Below are 23,014 nucleotides of genomic sequence, written 5' to 3'. Positions count from 1 at the left end.
GTCAAGACCTTTCTCATTCTCTCTTGATTTGTATAAATATTTATGCGTGTTTATTTACAATCAACCTACACACTTACTCGCCTCCAACAGTAGTACCTATGCACTGGCACATAGGCACACTTGAATATTTGCTTTAATTCATCTCATGTCACTTAGCTTTATTACCACCAGCACAACCTCCAGGTATTTGCTTCAGCACCCTGTGCTGTTTCGCACCAAAAAACAACCTACTTGAATCAAATCAAATAAGCCTAGGACATTTGCTCAGTTTTCTTAGATTTATAATTTTGTACAGATACACCAAGAAATTCAGAGACGCTACAGTGATGTAAAGTTGTACTGTCATTTGAAATGGTTAATGCACATGACAACAGCACTGTACTGAGAAAGAGCAAGAACCATTTCAAACAATAATTTGAAAGCAAAATTCATGCTTTGCAATACTCTTGGATTTGGCTTTTTAATAAGGAAAGAAATTGAAAACAACAAAGTAAAGGCACAGTCCCTCTGATATTGTAGCTGCAGGGCAAACTTCATGGAAGCCTGCAAAGGAAATAAAAAACCATATGCAAAAAAGAAAACCCACATGAAAGAGGGAGAGTAGATGAATACAAGGTAACTGTGAGCACAAGGCTATGAATACATTAGGGGGCTCTCCTTGTCAGTGATACTGACAACAAAAGCAAAGGTTGTAATTCTACATTAAATATGTATTTATTTTTAATACTTTTTTTTTAATTGTATATTTTCTGAACTCTCCTCATATTACATCTCTTTCCCATGCAGCTGCCACTACTGTAGAAATGTTCAAAGCAACAGTCCTATTGATGCCTCAGGAATGGTGACAAGCTACTGGAAGCTATGATTTTTGAAATATACTTCTTTTTAAATCACATTACACACTTAACATCCTAACTTATATGACATCATTCATCACAAACTGTTAACTCGTGCAGAGAATATATGCGATTGTCCAACTTTTACCCAGCATTGTATAAAGTAGGTACAGAAAGCATTTACACAGGTTTATATCTTCATGGCTATCTATGATTTTACATATATCAGTGTTTATTAGCCTTAGCTGTGAAACCTGGTAATGTTCTGCATCTCGCTGGCTCCCATGCAGTCTTAGGTGGTCCAACAGAACTTAGTATTCTCACTGTCAAACTGCAAGCCACTAATAGAGCAAATCCTGGAAATGGATGCCAGTGGCTCAGACTTCTGTGCTTGCAACACATACTGCAGAAGTGGTCCCTGTGTTCCCACACACACAGCAATAAGACCATGGCCCAGCTCTTTTACTTGCATAATTTTATCCTAATATAACACCTTTGAACTCAATGGAGTTGCTCTGAGTTTATTGCAATGAAAGAAAAGGATTAAATCCTCGTGACAGTGAAATAAAATACTCTGCTCTCTCAGGACGGTTTACAACCTGTTGTGTTCCATTCCTCAGAATAGGGTGGAAGGGTACAGGAGGAATGGTTTTAAGTTAAAAGCCTTGCTCTGCCCAATAGCTGCATTCTGAATTGTGGCAGCAATAGCTTAGAGAGAGCCACTGCCTTCTACAAAAGAAAAAGCTCCTGCTCCTACCAAATCTTCCATCTGCTCTCAATTTCTTGCAATCGCTCAGGGGAAGTATGAGCTGGGGCTCATACTTAAACAAAATGCCACCACTCAGCTGAGAAGTGGTAGCTTGCTGCAGTGCCAGTTATCTTCCTCCAAAGCACCTTAGAAAATTTGTCAGGAGATTTTAGACTCTGCTTTGCAGGAGGCAGGAGAATCTCGCCCTGTAAGAGGCAGCAGCTCCCAGCAGCTCTTACCGAGGTCATGTAGGTGGGAAGGAGATCACAAGTGCTGCCGAAGTTGGACCCTACAGTAACTGAAATATCACTCCCTCCTTTCAGCACCAATCTCACTAGTTAATGGGATTTCCCTGGATGGCTTATAGTGTTTTTAGTGAATTGTTTTCATTTATTTGTATTTATTTTTGTAGATCTGACATTTAGTATAACATTTTGCATCCATGCAATGCTCTGCTCTCCCAGGTTTTTTCCATGTCTGCTTCATTACTGCTTCAACTACAGCAGGAAGCTTTTTAATAGGTTCTTCTTTCTATTTACTTTGCAGCCTCCCTTTCTAGATGCAGATGCAAGTTAAACACTATTATTATTTGAGGTGTAAGTACACCGTATCATTCTGCTGCTCACACATAGAGGCACAGTCTTCCTCTCAGGAACATAGATATAGGATAGATCAATACTGTCAGGAGCAGTAAAAGTTCACGACTTACGTTGACAGTTCCTTGCATCAAGAGCATCGCCAAAATATCCATCAGCACACCTCTCACAATATTGGCCTGTTGTACCTGGCTTACATATCAGGCAAGCACCAGACAAGCTGTCACAGCTGCCAGGAATGGAGAAGTCAAGGTTGTCATTACACTGGCATGGCTGGCACGATCCCCCTGGTATTAGAGGTTGTCCAAAATAGCCTTCTGCACACCTAAGGTAAAAGACATCACCAGTTAGGACCCGTAAATAATCCTCTTAATAGAAATATTTAATTTTGTTGCCTCACTAATCACCAAAAATCACTTGATCTTCTTTCAACTATTTCTTAAGCGTCTTTTTTCTCTCTCCCTCCTTCTCCTTTTTAACAACACTGTAGATACACTACCAGCTGAAATCCTGCCAGTTCTGCTAGTAATTAGATTTCAGTGGGAGAAAAATCTTGTCACTGGCACTGAAGACGAGACAAAGCATAATAAGAAATCTGTCTATTGGCACACTAGAGGAATTCAGGTCCATGTTAGATAGGCTTTGTATTTCAGCACATCATGTCTAGATGTTCTGTACTCATTTACCAGCAAGCTTGATGATTTTTTCCCTCTACCTTAAAAAGTAGTTTAGTTTAGAAAAGCAGGTTTAGAAAGTAATACAGAGATAAATTTGTTTACCTAACAAGATCCTCCCCTGACTTAGCCTTCCCCTGATCTAGCCTGACCCCCTGGTTAGATTTGTTTAATTAATGGATTGCTAATCTCCGTGTACAGGTAGGTAACAAAAAGATTGCTCATTATCACAGAAACTATGTTGGTGTGTACTATACCTTTCATATTTTAACAGAGATGTTTAAAAATATCACCTTCTTTTCCACCTTGCCTACCAGCAATTTCCTGTGAGTACCATGTAAAACAGGTTAGTAAATCCGACCTAACATGAGTGTGTATTTAAAGCAAATCTCTACTCGTCTCACAGCCTATGTCCTATTTATATTCTGGTCTGCTTCCCCTTTCCATCACAGTTGCTCACACTTCACAGTAAGAGCAACTTGCAGGTAGTAAAGAAAAAGAAGAAAAATTGCCCAGTTCCAGCTAATGAAGTTATTCATGTGCATCTCAGATGAACTCCAGTTTGTGTAAAGAAAACAGAAAGTACGTAAAACACATTGCATAAATTAATGTTTCCTACTATTTTAAAGTTGGTTTGAATGCACTTCTAATGTACATAGATATCCCCTCTGCTATGTAATAGTACTGGATGGTACGGCTGAGCAAGGATTTTGGGTACCATCCTAATACAGAAATGCAGAGCTCCACTATGCTTTCACTCTTGTCCCTTTATGCCCATCAAGTTTATCCTTTTCCTTGCATACAGAACATCTCATGAAGCTTCCAACTGGATCCTAAACAAAGCCATCTAAACATTTATTAGGTATTATTCAAGATCATTAGCAAAGATTATAAAAATGGATGACTGAGACTAGGGAGGAAACTATAGCTGGATCTAACTGAACAGTGTTTTGTACTAAGATATTACGCAAAATAGGATTTTTTCCATTCTCTAAGAATATCCACAATGCAGGCCGTAGATGAATAATATGTATAAATAGTCCAGTGGTTTGGGTGCATGTAAGTACTCAAGAACATGAGCAAAATTTTCACAATCTAGCCCACTGTGCTTTCCTCCTTTAGCATAGCCATCTCTCACGATTACCTCCTCATAGCAACAGTACATCAAAATGTTGTCATTAGAATAATTCAGGCATTTTATTTGCAGAACCTGTCGCGAATGTAGCCCCCTATTGTACCTCGTTGTATTCCCTGCTGTATTTTAGCTTACTTTCACCAAAACAAATTGGCTTTTTTTCAGCAATGACATCTCAGTTACAAAGGCCAGGAATGTCTCTTAATACGTGTAACCATTAATGGCCATGTTTTATCAAAGCCAAAGAATAACAGGATAATTTATGCAGTTATCTTATTTTACCTAAAATGGATGATGTGTGAAGTTCACCCACGCTTTGCTGAGATCTTTCTCACTTACTACTGGCGTATTTGTCATAAATCTGTATCTTTTGGTACTACTAATCTATTTGACTTCACTTAATGTGTATTCTTTTCCCTCTTCCACTTTCATTTAGGGGTTAGTTCTGTATCTGATAACATTCACAGAAACTTACCAAGCAGTTCACAGAAAAAATACTCTAGGGATTTGTGAGAAATGCACTGCTAATAATTTCCTTCTATTAATAGCAGGAGACCTTGATAACTCTTTGTATTCTCATCAGTTTAGACTTTGCTAATTAAAATTAGCAAAACCCACTACCATCACATAGCTATGTTCTACTTATATACGTACATAATCTCAAATCCAGATTCAAGATGATCCTGAAAGTAGGGGTAAACCAGTTAAGCTTAAAAGAAAACTCTGTGTATATATCTATGCGTAAATTCTTCCACTTTTTCTCCTACTTCTCCTGAAGTTGCAGGGGAAGATTAAAAAATCCACTTTCACTAATTCCATCTTTATTCCCGTACGGACATTTCTACTTCAGCTACTCTTCTCAGATTCAAAGCATTACATGTTCGGCAAGTTTCATATTAAAAAAAACAATAATGTATGTGGCATGGAAAATCACATTTATGTATTACACAAAATACATATCTAAATAAATGACTGCTAAATACAACAGAACACCTCTGAGATGAAAAAAATAAACAAAAATAGGAGTTAAACCAGTGAAGAAAGATTGTTTCCATATTTTTCTTTCTTCTTCTATGCTCACCTTTACCCTCAAATGCAGGTGTGTCTGTGACTGACACTGTTTGTTTTTATTTGGCATAACTGGTGCCAAATACAGGGCTACTATATAAATATATGTGTATGCATGTGTACTGGGTCTGGCTGGGATGGAGCTAATTTTCTTTATAGCAGCCTGTATTGTGCTGTGTATATACACCCATATGCACACAAACAGAGGCCTGTTTTATAAGTTGCTTTATATTTACCAGAAAAAAAGCCCTTGAGACAGAGTTAATTTAGGCTGCAAATCCAAACACTTTAATGTCTGGAAATACTGTTTTTACAGTTGCTTTGAAACTTACGTGTATTCAACCCGTGCACGAAATTGGGCAAAAGCCCTGTGGAGAAATGGCCTGTGAACACGGAGCTAAAAATCTTAACTCAGGTGCACAACACAGATGTTACTGTTGCACGATCACTACAAATCTTGCATTTTCTGAGGTCAGAGTGCCTACCTTCGCAACCTGTAAACAATCCTGCATAACACATTTGTTGTATCAAATCTCCTGAATGTTTGACCCTTTTGCCATCAGCACTGCAATACAGACTTGTACTTCTGGCACTAGTGGGAGAATTATATTAGCCAGGAGGAGCAGCAGGTTTGAAGCCAAGGGACTCATAAGGGACTGTGTCTGGTGGCACTCTGTGCTAGACCTGAAGAATAGAGCGGGGGGGAGAGGGAAGGAAGGACGCAGTCCAGCTCCCACTTAGGTTACATTGACCTCTCATCTCCTTCTAGGAGGAAAAGGTCACTGGAACCATATTCATAAATGAAGGAGTGCTACAGGAGAAGCTAGACTCTCACCCATTTCGCTTCTTTCCCCTAAAACTGTGCTCTTGTCTATATCAAGGCTGTAGTTGGAAAATGCGTATTGTCATCCTGTAAATGTGCTGGACATCCTGTAAATGTACACGCACATAAAGGACAGCTTTTTTACATTCTCACACACCCTTTCTATGGAGTTAGGAGAGTGTCTGTCCTACCTCATGCCCCTTGGGAAAGTGGGAAGTAAGCAAAAGCAGAATGTAAGTCTAATTCCTTGGGGAAAAGGATTAAATGGGGAAGCTGGGCTTCCTCTACAATTATAGATACGTGGTAACTCCCAACACAGTTTATATCGACAGTTGTTTTGATGGTGTCAGAAGCCAGACCCCTCAGAACATTGAGCAATTCTGGCAACAATTTCCTGAAGAGTTCAAGGGAGAGAAGTAGCAAATTTTTTTGACATTTTACAACTCAGATGTGTGTGTGTGTGTGTGTGTATATATATAAAAAAGATCTTCTCTCCCTAGGGGGCAGAGTATGATTTTGGAGGCCAAATAAGTACAGTACTGCGTATGCTCACTTCATGATACTTAGTACGTCATGATAATTTAGGACTGTTCAGTTAATGAATCATGTGGCTCAGATCACTTGTCATTTTGCAGTTGCTAAAATGAAAGAGAATTTCATGTAAACTCTTTTAGCAATTATACAATCACTATTAATAGCAAAAGGCAACATGCTTTCTCCTGTTTATTATTATTGACAGCTGTGGGCATTTCCAAGCAACTTGTTACAATTAAAAGCAAATAGTTCTATGCGCATTGGAATTAATGGCCTAATTTCCAATGGATTTATATCTCATGGTTACAAGGCTGAGGGCTGATTATTTGCTGCAGGATGTTGCTATTCAGCAGGGAGTAATCCCTCAGGCTACAGCAGCGCTTTTTCCTTGCCCTGTGAAAGTTTTCTTATGGACAGAACATTTAATAATCTCTCTCATTCTCTCTCTCTCATGTATTCTCTGCTGTTTAATCAGGTGTGAGTTCACACAGTATTCTCCCCCTTAGCTATGACATGTCCTGATTTATTAACCTCTATTCGCCACTTCTTTTCACGAAACCTTCAGGAACGATTATTATCTTTGAGACCTCCTACCCTTCTGTCAAATTTGGTTGAAATTGACCTACAAGTTCAAGTGTCTTTGCGGGCAGCCAGACAGACACGCACAAAAAGATTACACTAGCCTCATTTCCTTAGGAAATCAGGCTAAAATCCAAGCCTCACACTTTTTTCAGATTCTGTCCTACTGCATCTACAGCCTGTGCTCCACTCAGAAATAGCACTTGTTGCTAATGGAAGCTGTCAATGACCCTGCATTGACAAACCGCCACCAAAGTGCTCTTGATGTGATTTATTTCTGCTGCCATTAACTTCACAGCCCACTAGCTGAAAGAAGGTGATGACTTCCAAGACAGACAGGAAAAGACAGGCAGAAATAGCACACAGCAGGAGCAGACTCAGTGATGATGGGTGGAAATAGGTGACAGCCTGCACTCTCACTTCAGGACAGATATAGCACAACAGGGGATTTGAAAGGAAGTAGTTGTAAATGTAAATTGGTAAGACAGGACTAGAGGGTGATTCACAGCGTATGGCCAGGTTCCTGCTTTCCTGGTTGGAAATTCCTCTTGGTTCATTCCTATTTTTCCTCATCCCAGCCTGAATATTATAAGTCTTCATTCAGAGGCCTTACCTTTTTTTAGGGTCTACGTTGGAAAATGCTGCAAGCGCTCGTGGAAGTGCCAAATGGCAAAAGCCTACTAAGAAACAGAAGTGCCATGTTTTCATGCCACATAACTGTCTAGCCAGGTGTTAGATAGTTAGCTGGCTCCCCCAACCCCTCTTAAAAAAGGTGCCATTTGCAGGGTCACAAGGTACTGGGATCATGGAGCCAAAGCCAATGCTGATCCATCACAACCTCCAAACAACTAGCAGAGGTCCCCTGGCACACTAACTGCTCTTGAAAGCTGTTCCATCCATGTGAAGGGACAGAAAGGCGTGCAGACACTGATGATATCCCTTGTCTATGCGGTCTCCCCTCCTGTGGAAGGGGGTTCCCAGGAGCTTAGCACCTGCACTCACACTAGCCTTCTGTTTCATTTAAATTCTCCACGTGATCCTTTCGGAATAACAGGATATAAGAAGGGGAGAGAACTTTCTCTCTCAGTACTAGCATGTCACTCAGACCTGTCATAGCCAAAGACAGACTAGACATATTTTTTATTTGTCTTTTGTATAGGTAGTAATGAAGTGTAGAAAAATATATATTGAGCTTTTCTATGTACACGACAAAGAGGAATTATATTTTTTGTCATTAAAACCTAGCTTGCTCTATTTGCAAAATAAAGGCTGCAACGGGAAACTAGAAACAACAAAAATGTAAAATATTATTTTAAAATAATTAAAATCATAAATAACTTATTAGGAGAACTGTATTTTTGCTGCATATTAACTTTTCAAAAAGAGGTATCAGTAATTTATTGACTACTTGATTCACCCTGCTCTAAACATTCAAATGACAAAAGAGACAAAATAATTATAAAAATCTCAGAAGAGTGACAGAAAAGCTAGAGGAATAATTTAAAAAAAAAATTCTTACTTCTCAGGAAATGCTTCTTGGAAGCTTTGCACTTTACCATAGAGTAATAAAACAAGCACTAGAAATATGCAAATGTATGAACACAATATCAGAGGAAGACGCACAGGAATTTCTTCAGTGAGTTTCAGAACACAGGAATGGGTACGAGAAGGGGAGGTAATAAAAAGGTAGAACAGTTCCATGTGATAAATACTTTTGTTTCAGATCTCATATGGTTAAAAGCATGATGCTTGCTTACCTTTCACAGCGTGGTCCCACGTACCCAGCTGGGCATTCATCGCATATTAATCCATGACTTCGGTCAAAATGGCATGTTGGGCTAAAGCTGTGTTGTTGATATTGGGTAAGAAGAGGGACAAGAAAGGAACATAAAGAAAATACTTTTAGCAGCATAGCTCTCTTTCCACTTCAGAGATCATTAATTTGCAAAACAGTGCCCAGGAAAAGTGATCCTGGTCTAGGACTTGGGGCTTAAGTTTGACTCCAGCAAATTGAATTTGGAATGACTCTGCTATTTCTGCGACACGGAATATAGAGTAACGGATGGCAGCATCCCAATAGCCTGTTATTACGGGACTTGAGCCTGCCACCGAGTGGTCTGGTTACCATTAAAAAGGCAGGAATGTACAGCTGTTTGTTTGTGCCCCCGAGGGCCTGGCAAAACAATCTATGCCATGATGTGGCCCCTATATAAATCTTTCTGAAGGACAACTGATTTGAAAGCTCAGTTAACTTTGTGTATAACCGGCTGTGAAAGGAACCCAGTGAACAAGAAAGGGGAGGGGCAAAAAGGGAAATATCTGGTGCAGCTTCCCAGAGAGTGCATTTGAGTAAATCGAGTGCCAATGACCTCAAGCAACAGGCCAGACAGGCACGCTGAAGTTTAAGAATAGCCTGCAGAGTAGAGAGCTTTACCTCTTTGCTATGCTCTACTTATTTTTAGCTGGTTTTTTTATAAATAAGGATACCGTAGGCATTTGCAAGCTCCACCTCTCGATGTCTGTGTTTAACTCTGAACTGTGCTCCTTCACTGTTTAGCATTTTGCTTTCCATAATCTTTCTCCCTTAACACACTTTTGTGAGGAAACCTCCTGACACTCTAAAAGACACCCCACAGAAGAAGAGGCAACCTGTTCTTCTATCATTCTGGAATTATTATTAGAGACAGAGACATATGGGCACCTTTATAGGGCCTCATCTAAATAATGGTAATCAATTCCGGTCAACCAAATAGAAAAATAGAAAAGGAAAAAAAAAGAAAAGAATGGGAGCAAGTGCATAGTGGGGTGACTATTCACAACAGGAAAACAAAGCACCTATCTGAAAAGAAGATACTAAACTTATCTTTTGTAACCTAGGAAAACAGAAGTTGAGAAGGAATATAATTGCTCTAACAAAGACGTCAGAAGGAAGGTATTTTGAAGGTAAAAGTTCATGCTACAATAATAACAAATAGACATAATTTGACTTCGGATAAATTAAAGCAGGATATACGATGAAAGTTTCTGGAAAATAATAGGCACGGGGAAGACAGAAAAGCTTAATTAGGATCATGTAACGTGACTACCTGGTGGTGACTGGACCCCACTTCTCAGGAGTCATCCATCCTATGATCTGACCTCAGTTGCTCTTTATTCTGTTTCTGTTATAGATTATTTCCATTTATAAATACCCTGTCTGTCATAGGGCAAGTTACCCCACAGACATAAGAGATCAGTAAGAAAAATGTGGAAAGGTCAGGTCCAGTAAACATAGACAGGTATTGGGATTTTCCTCTTTCCCATAAGGATTGTGTTTGTGTTCCTTAGCAATGTCACTCAATTAAGAATAGAGCAATGAATGCATGAGGAGCCCGTTGAAGAAACAATAATTGTTCATTCTATTTTCAAATGGCAATGAAAGCAATTTGCAACTGAGGCACACATTATCATTGAATCTAATCAGCAGCACCTGACTTATTTCAAATAAGATTCTGCTTGTCAATCCCAACCTCACTCTTTCTAAGAGCTACATGGGAAACTTTGTGGAGATGCTATCACAGCTCATTGTAGCATTGCACAAGATCGACTGCACCACAGTTCCATTAAGAGCTCTGAATTCAACTGCATAAATTTTAAAGATACTAATAATTAAGTACTTATTGTTACTAAGCAATAATAATTAATAGCAGAATTTCCATGTGTTAAGGGTTATGCTCAGACCTAGAATCCTTTGATTCTTTCTTTGACTTAATAGTCAGTCCACATCTCAACACTAAACATTAATATATTGAGAAATTCCCATCTGCATACTGTACAGGAAATACGTGATAGCAGGGTGACAAAAGAAGAGTTTATCTTCCTGATTATTTAGAATGTCATTACTCATATAGTGATATTATCATACTAGTGATAAATGCTAATGAACAGTGTGTATTGATCTGTCAAAACAAGCTTCAAAAAATCTTAGTCCCTCTTGATTCATCATCACTCTTTTCAGTTTTTACATAAGGTAACAACATTAATACCAGTCAGGACATGGGACAAGTATGAATACACAGTATGGGTATATATGTGATAGATCTATGTTGGGAGACAGAGCTTCCTAAAGGCTTACAAGTATGTTATAGAAAACATCTCTTGGGAATAAGTTGGTGATTTTATTTAATTCTCCAAGAAAATATTAAAATTCTGAAACCAATCCGAATTCCTAGTTCACATGCTACGAGTTTACTTGTGACCTTCCCAGGCTGAGTGAGGTATCTTCTATCTCCCATTTCCAGTGATAAAACATTCCTGTCAGGGTCTTCATTACCCATATTAAATTTATCGCCACTTCAAGAGAAAAGCAGTAATTGTCCCAGACATCTAACATTTGGTAGAAAGAATTATATAGTAGTATGTCTGATAATTTCTATGGGAAAAAAAACCAGTTCATTTGAAACTCCTTAAAGACTAAGAATTTTAGAACAGTTTGTAAGAGTGATGCATTAATGAGAAGAGATAGGATGAAGAAGTCAAGTGTGCATTACATATGCCATTTATAATATGGGTATTGATCTCATTTGCATCATATAAGTACAAATATGGAGATATATGCAAAAAGAGGAAAATATAGCCCAGGATCTAGAAAACAAGCTTAGACAACTTAATTTTAGTTTCCTGATTTGGCCAAGTGTTCTTTTCTGACATATGGCCAGTCACTTATCACTGTTGTGCTTCAAAAGGCAATTTTATGATAGGCTTCAGTGATCACATATGGAAACTGCTGCCATTAGGAAACAGGAGAGGGAATGAGCAGCAGTTAAATCAGCTTAAGTTAACTATAGAACAACACCATCACCACCACAGTCCTAAAATGGATAGGACAGTTCTCTTCCACCTTATGTGGCATTGCAAAGAAAGAGACTCAGGTGTTGTGAAAACAGTGATGGGAACCATTATAAACATCATAAAGAAATAAGACACTGCTATAAAAGAGAAAATTGATTTCTTAATAGAAATATATCTCAGAGGTTCATTACATGGACAATATTCTCTATGCACCAGGAACTTAATATTAAGCTTAGAGACCTACACATGCCCTGTCATGCCATGTTAGGAATTAAATACTACAGGAATTAAAATCTATACATGGCTATTTATAATCACTTGTACATAAATTAGTCACTTGTTAGGTTATTCAGAAATAACATGACATATACTACATCTGTACAGTGACATGAGCTTGGTAGAAATGTCTTTATTTTTCATGTGAAGGATGTGTGAAGGAATCTGAATTGTTTACATACATTATCCCTAGCATACCAAACTCACTGCCAACTAAGTAAGAAAATAAAACGAGTATTTTAACAGCCTTCAGGTAACACACTAAATCTTTAACAACCTCTTTTTTCCTCATAAACAAATTTAATAATTGGTCTAGAACTGTAAAGTCATGAGAGCTTGAACCTAACAATGAGTTCTACAAAGCTTGAGGATGTTGTTCACAGTTCTGCTTTTGTCCATTTTAGAAATAGGAAGCTATTGCACAATTCTAATGCAGGGCTAAACTTTGTGGGGTTCAGGACTCCCAGAGTTTCACAGTTCAAGAACATTTATATTCTGTGTTTGTTTTGTACTTACATTTTTCAAGAAAACTAAATACTAAAAAGGGGACTCTCTCGTTCAATTTCAAAAAAGGGAAGTAAAGCAGCCAGAACTTTGATGAATACGTAATAGAGGTCTCCAGGCATTTTGTTAATAAAAACCTAAATTCAATCTATTTGACTTCATTTGTTGCACATCTGCACAAGATATAAATGTGATAGTGTTTCTCCTGCTTTGTCAGTACAGTGTTCTCAAATAAGAGAAAGAGAATTAATTAACTATGCAAGGAAATATTAAGTATGTGAAAGCAATGAGGATGTCAGAGGAACCATGCCTGAGCAGCAGATGTAATAAACCCATGTATATCTAATAAAACCAACTGAAGAGCTGTGATAACAGGAAGGCAGGCTCCCATTCTACAATCCCCTGGAATTTCTGCTGGTAACTGCTTAGATTATTCCTGCCCAGATCAGTGCAATTTTAATAGGACACAATGCCACTGTAGGCAACAGCATTAGCCTGAACTACTTGAGAGCAAAATCTGTTTCATCTGTGCCTTATGTTGGCACACTGCCATTCAGATGATGTTCTCTTCTTTACTTGCACCTTGCAGAGCAGGTGGGTAGCCAAGCGTTTTGCCCTGTAAACCTTAAGAAGTACTCTTTATACTCTTAAGTAGTAAAGTGCATTTCATTGACAGAATCTGACTTCTGTTTTGGGAAAAATGGAAGATGCAGGGCTGAAGGGAAAAAAAAAAATTACTCCAGTGGATTTATCAGCTCCTATAGCCACTTAAAACTTTTAAGCTGTGTGAAGAGCTTGGGATGGAGCAGCCTCTCTGCATAGCTTACAATCTTCCATTACAATCCTACAATCCTGAAATGCTTATATGGGCTAACAGTGATTCTTTTCAGAAGGGACCCACGTCCAATTTGTGGTGGGAATTTGGGCAAGCATTAGTTACCACTGCAAACGTGTCAGACATATACTCAACAGTTCCTGATCTTCCTGAACAATTATTGTATGTACGTGTTGCAGCACAGCAGCCCTTCTGTGTAACCTGGACATGTGCTACTTGCACCAGGGCTCCTTTTCTCTGAAGCCGTACTGGATGGCATAAACCAAATGTGCTAATTCAAACTGATATACATAATTTCCATTTTTTTAATATGTACAAGTGTCCTGGTTTCGGCTGGGATAGAGTTAATTTTCTTCCTAGTAGCTGGTACAGTGCTGGGTTTTGGATTCAGTATGAGAATAACGTTGATAACACACCAATGCTTTAGTTGTTGCTAGGTAGTGCTTACACTAGTCAAGGGCTTTTCAGCTTCCCACGCTCTACCGACTGAGAAGGCTGGAGGGGCACAAGAGCTGGGAGGGGGCACAGCCAGGACAGCTGACCCAAACTGGCCAAAGGGACATTCCATACCATGTGACGTCATGCTCAGTACATAAACTGGGGAAGGCTGGTCGGGGGGGGCCGCTGCTCGGGGACTGGCTGGGCATCGGTCGGCGGGTGGTGAGCAATTGCATTGTGCGTCACTTGCTTTGTATATTCTTTTATTATTATTATTACTATTTTACTTTATTTCAATTATTAAACTGTTCTTATCTCAACCCAGGAGTTTTCTCACTTTTACTCTTCTGATTCTCTCCCCCATCCCACCGGGGCTGGGAGGGGGGAGTGAGCAAACGGCTGTGTGGTGCTCAGTTGCTGACCGAGGTTAAACCACAAGAAAAGCTAACCAGACAAGATTCAGAACTGTTTTCTTCAACTACCTCGCATCAAATGATTTTGGTATTGTTATTTTCCAGGTACTGACTGGGACAAAACCAATTAAAAAATGTTTAAGCCACTTGGTCTCTTAAATTGTAGGTAGCGAGTAGCACAGACAAGCTTTCGTAATGAAGGAAACATTTGTTCTTAGATCAGAGTTTTGATTAACTTTTTGCTATTATTTTTATTTAATAAGACAAATTTGTAATGATTATTCTGAGATATGCTGACAAAATATTTTCACTTGCAAGATTTAAGGCTGAATTCAGTCTCCAAATGAATCAACATCACTGAATGTTGACTGGAAGAAAAGGAAAATTAAAGGCAGAAGAAATCACTATTTTATCTGATCAACATAAATTGAATTTAAAATCAATTATTAAAAAACCCCACACGTCAAATCAGTAAATTCAGCTTTAAAACTAGAAACAATGACTCCTGTGGAGGACAGAAAAGCAAATACTAGTTATTGATTCAAAAAGCAGTCATCCACATTCTGTGTTGTTCTTTCTAGCCTAGTCTCATCCAACTTTTGTCTTGATCTTTGCCTCTCAGCAAAGCTAAGCACTCTATAAAATTGTAAAGAGAGAATAAAAGTTTATATTACAGAATATATTATTTGATTAAAACACAAAGAATCTCAAGTGTGCATGCAAAAGTATAAATTAAAAAGTTATGCAATTTACTAAGTGAAGAAGTGTAATATGCAATAAATATACATCTTACTTGTTAGAAGGTATATTTAGGGGGCAAGCACACAACTGACAGTCTTCAGCTGTCCCTTTAGTAGGTTCACCATAGAAGCCAGGAAGACATCTATCACAATATGAACCACCTGTGTTGTGTTTGCAGTCCTAAACGGAAGATAAAAAGTACAAATTCACAATTAAAGAACTTACATATGGGAAGTCCTTGAAGGTCATTCACCTAGCTCATCCTCTCAACAGGATTGTAAGAGGTCTGCAACATATATTCTAATTTTCTGCTACTGGTTGAGAACCAGTTCTAGAGGTTAGCTGTCACAATCAGTGCTTCATACATGTCAGGTATTTGTGGTCTTTTGGATATTTTTTCTCTACATAAAACTAAAAGAATATTTAACTGCAGACCTTTATCTTTCCATCATACAACAGCCACATTATTGTTTTAGCTTGCTTAAAGAAAACCAACCTTCAGAGCAGCACAAAACAGGTTTAGTATTGCAGTCTTGCAACAGGCCACATTTTGTGACAAAGTTTTCAGATGTTGATCCCAGAAGTACAGCCCAGACTATATAATTTATAAAAATGAATTATTACATTTCACATCTAAGTGCATTAGCTCATTTTACAAGGTATATGGCTAGCAGTATACTAAATATATTTGTGAACAGTAGCGAAGCCTGAATTACTTAATTAATACTTGTTTGCTAGCATAGCATCCAGACTCTATTTTATGAGTCGAAACAAGGATAAGTATACTGTATATAGGGCCCTATCCAACAGTTTGTGTTCCTGTATGGGACTGGCTTTCATAATATGAGACAGTTTATCTGAGTATATGAAACATGCAACGTACTAGATAAAAATGGCAGCACTACATCTGCACTTTTGTATATAACCTTTGGCCTGATCTCAAATTAAATGATCTTTTGGCAGAATGGGAACTGGTCCGCTGAGAATAGGCTTCCCATGATGACTTGTAAGAACCAAGTTTCAAAAAGTAATCACCCCTTCTACTCTTCTTCCCCCTCGCCATATAGGATTTAGAAATTCTAAATAATTTGGCAGGATTCATGATAGGCTCAGCAAATTAGTTTTCTGGCTTAGACTCTTTCCTTTTTTTGCCACATTTTTAGCACACCACACTATTCCTTTCACTGCTATTTGCCACAAGACACCCAGTGTAGCCCTTTCACAGTGTGACAACAGAGAAAGCAGGAGAAATGTTTTTGGCTCTTAAATGCCATCTTGATGTGCTTGGGTATAGACTGAAAAAGCATATGGCAACTTGAAAAGGCCATAATGAAAGCCATGAGAGAGATTTTATTTAATGGGCTGTGTTCTGATCTGAGTTAGACGACGGGCCAGATCAAATCTAGAATCTGTTTCACCCAAGCTGCTGCTTAAGAACTCTTGAGGGTTTTTTTTCAAAGGTGTAGGTGTTTGCAAACATGATTTAATTTGAAATATTTTTAAGAACACTTTAAAATTGTTTTCTCATTTGCAATAAGTCATGCATATAGTACTGACTGATATTTAAAGAAAATGGCACTATTCTAAGAAACACTGATTTCTTCTTCAGGACTTTCCAGGATTGCAATGATTTGTAGAAAGTTTTTTGCATTGTGCTCTGCATAGTCAGTACCATACATTTGGGCAGCTGAAAAAGCACAACACCCTTTTCAGTCATGAGCACACGGCAGTCAAAAGCATCTGTCTCCAGAAATGCTGTTTGCTGTTTTAAAGGGTGTATTCTTATTGCTTGTATATACAATCAGCATACCTTTGAAATGAAAGCATTAGTCACAATATTACATTTTCACATATTTGGTTGATTGTGAGCTAATACCAATTATTGAGACTCTTAGTCAAACAAAATTATGCCTTTAGAACCATCAGCTGGGTTAAATTCTACTTCATTAGGTCATTTAACTGTTACTTCAAGTGCTGTCATTCAAAAAGAATCTACCGGCCATACTGAAAAAGTAGCTGGGAACATTAAGATATGCTTTTAAAAGAAGATGTGACAAAAATAATTTAAGTGTTTCAAAAGAAAAATCCTTTGCAATTCAACTTTTTAAGGCATCATGTCAAATTATTTGTACCTTTTTGGAAAAATAATGGATTCTTCTTTCGTGTTAAGTTTAGCTTTAAATATCCTCAAACATATCTTAGTGTTTTTGAAGACATATCTTAATGTTTTTGAAGAATATGAATGGCTTATATGTCAAGGATGTTATTAAAGTGAGAGGAGCTAACACACTATTTTAAAGCTACGCATCTCTTACAGAGTGGTATTTGCACCTTCTGCTTTTTTCAAGTAAAAAACCTGAAACCTTCCCTTTTGTAGGAATACAATTCATGTTACAAAGAGCTGACCTTCTTCTCTTTGATGAATTATTTTCTGAAACTCTAATGTCAGTCATTTCCATGTACTGTGTTGAATTCTCCTCAATCCAGATCTCTCTATCTGCTTACTTCCTCACCATGAATCAGTAAATTTAAAACCAAAAAAGAAAAGAACTCCACACATACAGTACCAAAATATGAGCATATGTTGCACTGTGTATATGTTAGAGTTCAGCTGAGAAATAACGATCTTGTGTGGTCCTACACTTTTCCCTGAGCCAGTCTGGATTTTGCAGGACTTTGCAGGACAAAGAACAAGGATTATGTAGTACGCAGATGTGACATAATTTGCCTGTTCTCTCCAGTGATGCATTAAACTTTATACTAATTTGCCAAATTTGTAGATCACTTTAAGTACTGAAGTAGATGAGTTATTAGTCCTCCTAAAGATATTATCAATACTCATGAGAAATTTGTATTTTCTTGATATCAATTGGTTGAATCTCAGTTTGAAACGTGTCAAATGTACAGCAGTTGTTTTGAGCATCATCTAGTTTGAGCAATGTCTAATTATACTGAGCTTATTTTCTTAAAACATGCTTAAGCCTGTGAAGTCTTAATTTCATGTTCATAGGAACATTTAATATTTTTTTTTGTGTTGCGAGACTAGGTATAAAGAAGATCATGATCAACTGTCCCTAACCTGCTCAGTACATTAGATACGCTTTCTTTTTATTGCCTTGGAAATATAGTTTGTTCCAACTCATTGATCTATTCCCTTGGAAATACAGTTCGTTCCAACACATTGATCTAGTGGTTTTGGTAAAATCAATGCCTTGTTCCATAGATCCACAGACTTTGTGGCCAGGAATGATTTTATGCCCAAATCTTTAGGCTTTCAAATTCCAGGTACTGGATCTCAAACTAGTTTGAATGCATCAATTTTCTGGACCTCTTTTATCTCCAAACACCATTAAACTTCACTTAGACAACCTGTGAGTAAGCAAGACTGTGAAATTTATTTTTGTCCAAAATTTTATGTACTGCTCAGACCTTGTTGCCCACAGACTTTATTGCTGGTGTCCTGGAGTGTGTTTTCCACCATTTCCTACTGAGCCGGCTCTCCCCCCCTTGGAAGAAACCAAATGAACATCTTTATGCCCAGTATCAGGGAACCCTAAATTCACACTGAAAACCACTCCTGCTTAGCTGCATGTGCTGAGTGTATATGAATATGGAAAGAAACAGTCTGAATAGAAGGCTAGTGATGAAAAGAAAACTTTAATCAGGGAGTATGACTTGAGTCCAAGATAGTGCCTTTGGCACGCTGCTGCCCTTCCTCAGGATATCAGAGACAATCAGGGACGCTGCTATTTTAAGCTAGTTAAAAAAAGCCTGGGTGCCTATTTTAGTATATTCCCTAGCCATCTAGACCAGGCAATGGTATTACATCTTTGGAAGCATGAATATGCTCTTCTGGCATTTTCAAACTACCGTAATGTCAAGATTACATGGACGATTCCCTTTCCTGGTGTTAGAAATGCAATCAGGATGTTGCAGAGGCTTTACCTAATTTTCACCTGTGGTATAGCCTATACTGCATTTAGCTTGGGATGTATCATTTTGTTGCTGTGTATATGAAGATAGGTGAAGACATTTTGTCACTCTTGTGATGAACACTGTCTAAAGCACATGTCCACCACCTCTGACACTGGCCTCAATCTACATGGTATATGCCGTTTACACACAGAGAATTAAAAAATACAAAATGGATGCCACTGGGGACTTAGCAATTTGAGCATATCTTGAGGGAGAAAGATCTGCTTTCTCTGGGCTTACTAATAGGAACGTAGTATCCTGTAATGAATGAAACACCTTGAAATGTGTTTGCTTTTTACAAGGTTTAGGTTTAACCAACCTCCTAAAGCTACCGTAAATGTGTATGTGTAACACTACAAAAGAGTATTTCTGAATGTTAGAACTTGCCCTACGTACCAAAGCAGTTATGTATATCACAATGGTAACAAGAATGATGTACCATGCAGCTCTCTATATGGTTGCTGTGGGGATCAAAGGGCTTTGCAGGTTACTGCAAGATACGCGTTAAAATGAGCTTTTTATACAGGCCTATGTCGAAGCAGATGATTTCAGCTTTTATCATGAGTCAAAAACATATTTCAGCTGCTTTTCAACTACATTTCAAAGCTAAGGAAGAGCAAAAAGAAGTATCATATCAGTAAATTAGGTGCCTAAATTGTTGTATTACTGAAAAAACACCATGAATAATAATAAGGGGACCAAAAGGCTGTGTAAACCTCAATAGAAAGAATGCCTTTGATGTGAAACATTTCTCCTTTTCAGCATTCAGACTTCTCTCTCTTTCACTTCAAAAGGCTTATGATCCAAATGAACAGCAGCATTTAATAGCCTGCATGGATACTAACCAATCTAACTTCACTTACAGTGTTTTCAAAGTAAGCTGCAAGAAAATCCAGAACTGATTTTAAGCTCCCTGTGCGCCTCTTCTTTATAGCATGATCTAGTATAAGCTCAGACAGAACACATAAAATACAGAATGCTCAGTAACGCATATAGATTAAAGTACATTTTCAACTGGTTATTTTCCACTTCGTTGCCAGTGCTGTGTTATCTTTACACCAGCACCCTTGAAACATCAGAAGGGGGAGCTCTACTGTCTCAGTCAATAGTTCACATCACCTGAAAGGTGCAAAAAAGCACTACAGTATGCAACTATATGGCCTTCTCTCATATCCAGGCCAGCGCTACAGACAAAAATAAAGAGGGAGCTTTTGCAAGGGCTAAAACTTGAAGACGCAGAAGCAAGCAACCTCAGAACTCACATCTGGCTATGTACCCCTAAGCGAAATAGTCAATAGGTATGATATACCTTAAACAGGATTCTCCCTTCCCTTTCTTTTATCTTAATTGATTTTATCCCACACTGATGTTAGACATCATAGCTGGAGGCTACGGTCATTAATGCAGTAAATTTTATCTTCGTCGAGAAACACAAATCCATATTACCCTAGTGATAAATATTTTCATTGCACATAAGCGAACGATTCAAAACATGACTGTCATGTTATATATATTTTTCATCCTAGGTATTTCTTTAAGGCTTACAGTATAATTAAATTGAGAATCATATTAAGCTTCTATTCATGAAAAAACAATTTGAAAAATTCACTTAATCCACACATTAAGGATATCTTGTTTTGCACTGCAATTAAACATCTTGTATGGGCAAAACAGGAAGACCAGTGATAATTCTAAGTGCCAAATTACATTGAAAAAAGCCTGAATTTTCATTTTGGATTTTTCCCAGCAGCTTTTTCTTAAGGAAATAAAAGGGAACATTTAGAAACATGCACAATACAGAGTCTGCTTGAAAATCTGCAGGGAAATGAGAGTATGATATCCCACTAAACTGGCACTGGCTCAAATTGTGTTTCTGCAAGACTAATGAAAGGAGAAATGTTGTTTCAAGCTTCATGCCATGTCAGACAATATAAAACTAAAAATGCCCTTAAGTTAATCAGAACAGTCTATTCAGCATAATTCACCCATTCCAAAAGGCTACTGAATGGGCTGGAAATAGTGGTGTGCTGGTAGGCTTGCTATGGATAACATCACAGATTTAGTTGCTGAATTAGTAGGTAACTACATAAAATCTCCATAGCCTACAAGACAAAAAAGTTTATTTAGCCCAACTCATATGCTTTTATTATTTTTCTGAAGTACAATTTATTAAGAGTTTCTTCAAGGTTTAGTAGGAATTTAGATGAAGGAAGCCATTAACCGTATCTTCTTGTCATACTAGAACAGAATTTACAAAGTTACCTGCTACATACTACAAATTGAATACACTGCAGGAAACAGATGGGAGGGAGAGATAAATCTTGCATGGAAGAATATTGATATATTTTCTGCTTTCTGCATGCCATACCTCATAATATTGATTCTATTTCAAAACATAAATCCTATGTGAATAAAAAAATTCCTTTTTTTAACTGTAGAAGCTACCACATCTTGGTATGAGGGGATCCTTAACTTCAGCAACAGTTCAACATAAAGATCTCTTCTGTTGATTGCTGGCTTTTTTCTCCTTGAGTATTTCAGGTCTTAGAGGTCGTTAATTCAATTGCACAGGTATAGTGAATTGATGTTGGCCATGCCCATCAAGTTTCCTGTAGTGACACTTACCAAGCATTCTCCTGTGATATCATCACACAATTCTGCATGACCAAAGCATGTACATGGTGCACAGACTCCACCAAAAATTGTGCCATTCACACGCCTGTGTCGAGGCCAGCAAGACTACAAGATAAATTAGATAAAAAGTTAAACTCTCGCTTGAACAGAGAAAGGAATGGGATTTTTAAAATATTGTTGAATTTGATACTTGCACACACAAAAACATACTTGTCAAATTAATAAAAATACCAACTTTTCTCTAGAAAGTTGTTGTTCCTGGTGCTATGGCTTTGCACTGACCTTAGCCTTATTGACAGGTGTGAGATTAGAAGAAGCCTTAACTTGATCATTCTTCTGAAATGGTAAAATAAAGCAGATAAATGAAGAACTGAAATATGACAGCATCAAAGCAAGAGGTACAGTTTGAAAAATAGCCAGAAGGCAAAATACTGAAGGAGAGAGAAGGAGGGAAGAAAACCCCAAAACAACAAAAACCTTTTCTGAGAAGTTCAGCTGCAAAGAGTAATTAAAATACCATTTAGCCTTTCTCATTTGGAGTCTAACAAAAGGCTACACTGAAATAAAGCACAGGCTGAAAACAAAGCCATCCTTTTATTTACAAATTGTGCTTCTTAAATATAAAGTATATTCATTTCCCTTTAAGAAAGTGCTCTGATTTTTTATTTTTTTTAAATGTTAAATTCAGATCAATATTAAATGCATGGCCAGTTTTTTCTTAGGAAAGGTGACATCGTACAACTGTGATTCATCAGCGAAAATTCAGCTATTCCATTTCTTCATAATAAGATGCCAAGCAGCAGTCTTCCTTACTATATATCTCACAAATGGCGTTATAGTTTTTGCAAACTATCTTTCCTCAATAAGACTGCTCATGAGATCCAAGGATTTTGCATAATACAATAAAGTGCATGACAGACCTTCAAAAGCACCTGGCTAATACAAAGCGAAAGTTTTGTAGTTATAAAATACTAAAAGTATCATTTAATCAAGAAAATCCTTTCCCCTTCACATGCACTCTCCAAAAAGGTAACAAGAAGATTCTCCTTTATAAAAATAAAGACAATGTCCCCTTTTGTCTTACTCCTGCAAAACATGAAAGTAATTTGAAGATGAATTGAAATGGTTCTTTTAAAAAAGGTTCCAAAACCTGAGACATTATCCTTATTTTTCTTTCTTTTCATTCTTGCTTATGCATGCCTAACAAACCCCATAAATACCAAAAATTAAAATTCAGAGTTATAAAATCCAAAAAAGAAAAACAGTCTAAAAGAAATTGCCCTATTTTTTTTCTGTGGCATGAGATGCAACTGCCTAAGCTGTTCCTGTATAAATCTATAAATCTTTTTCCTCTTTCAGTGATCCTGAAAAGAAT

The 23,014-nt window shown here is 37.6% G+C and overlaps 1 protein-coding gene across 1 annotated transcript in view; it reads right to left on the bottom strand.

Moving 5' to 3' along the window:
- LAMA2 (laminin, alpha 2) overlaps window positions 1-23,014 on the bottom strand; it is a gene marked incomplete at its 5' end in the record, with an annotated part of 294,647 nt that overhangs the window by 144,285 nt on the left and 127,348 nt on the right. The window contains 4 exon segments of the mRNA XM_009319128.1: window positions 2,294-2,505; window positions 8,751-8,837; window positions 15,083-15,210; window positions 21,631-21,744. Coding sequence (XP_009317403.1) covers window positions 2,294-2,505; window positions 8,751-8,837; window positions 15,083-15,210; window positions 21,631-21,744 — 541 coding nt within the window.

Source organism: Pygoscelis adeliae, unplaced genomic scaffold (assembly GCF_000699105.1).
Source record: "Pygoscelis adeliae isolate BGI_AS28 unplaced genomic scaffold, ASM69910v1 Scaffold172, whole genome shotgun sequence".
Lineage (NCBI taxonomy): Eukaryota > Metazoa > Chordata > Aves > Sphenisciformes > Spheniscidae > Pygoscelis > Pygoscelis adeliae.
The sequence above is the reverse complement of the archived record's forward strand: the minus strand, read 5'-3'. Positions and strand labels throughout refer to the sequence as shown.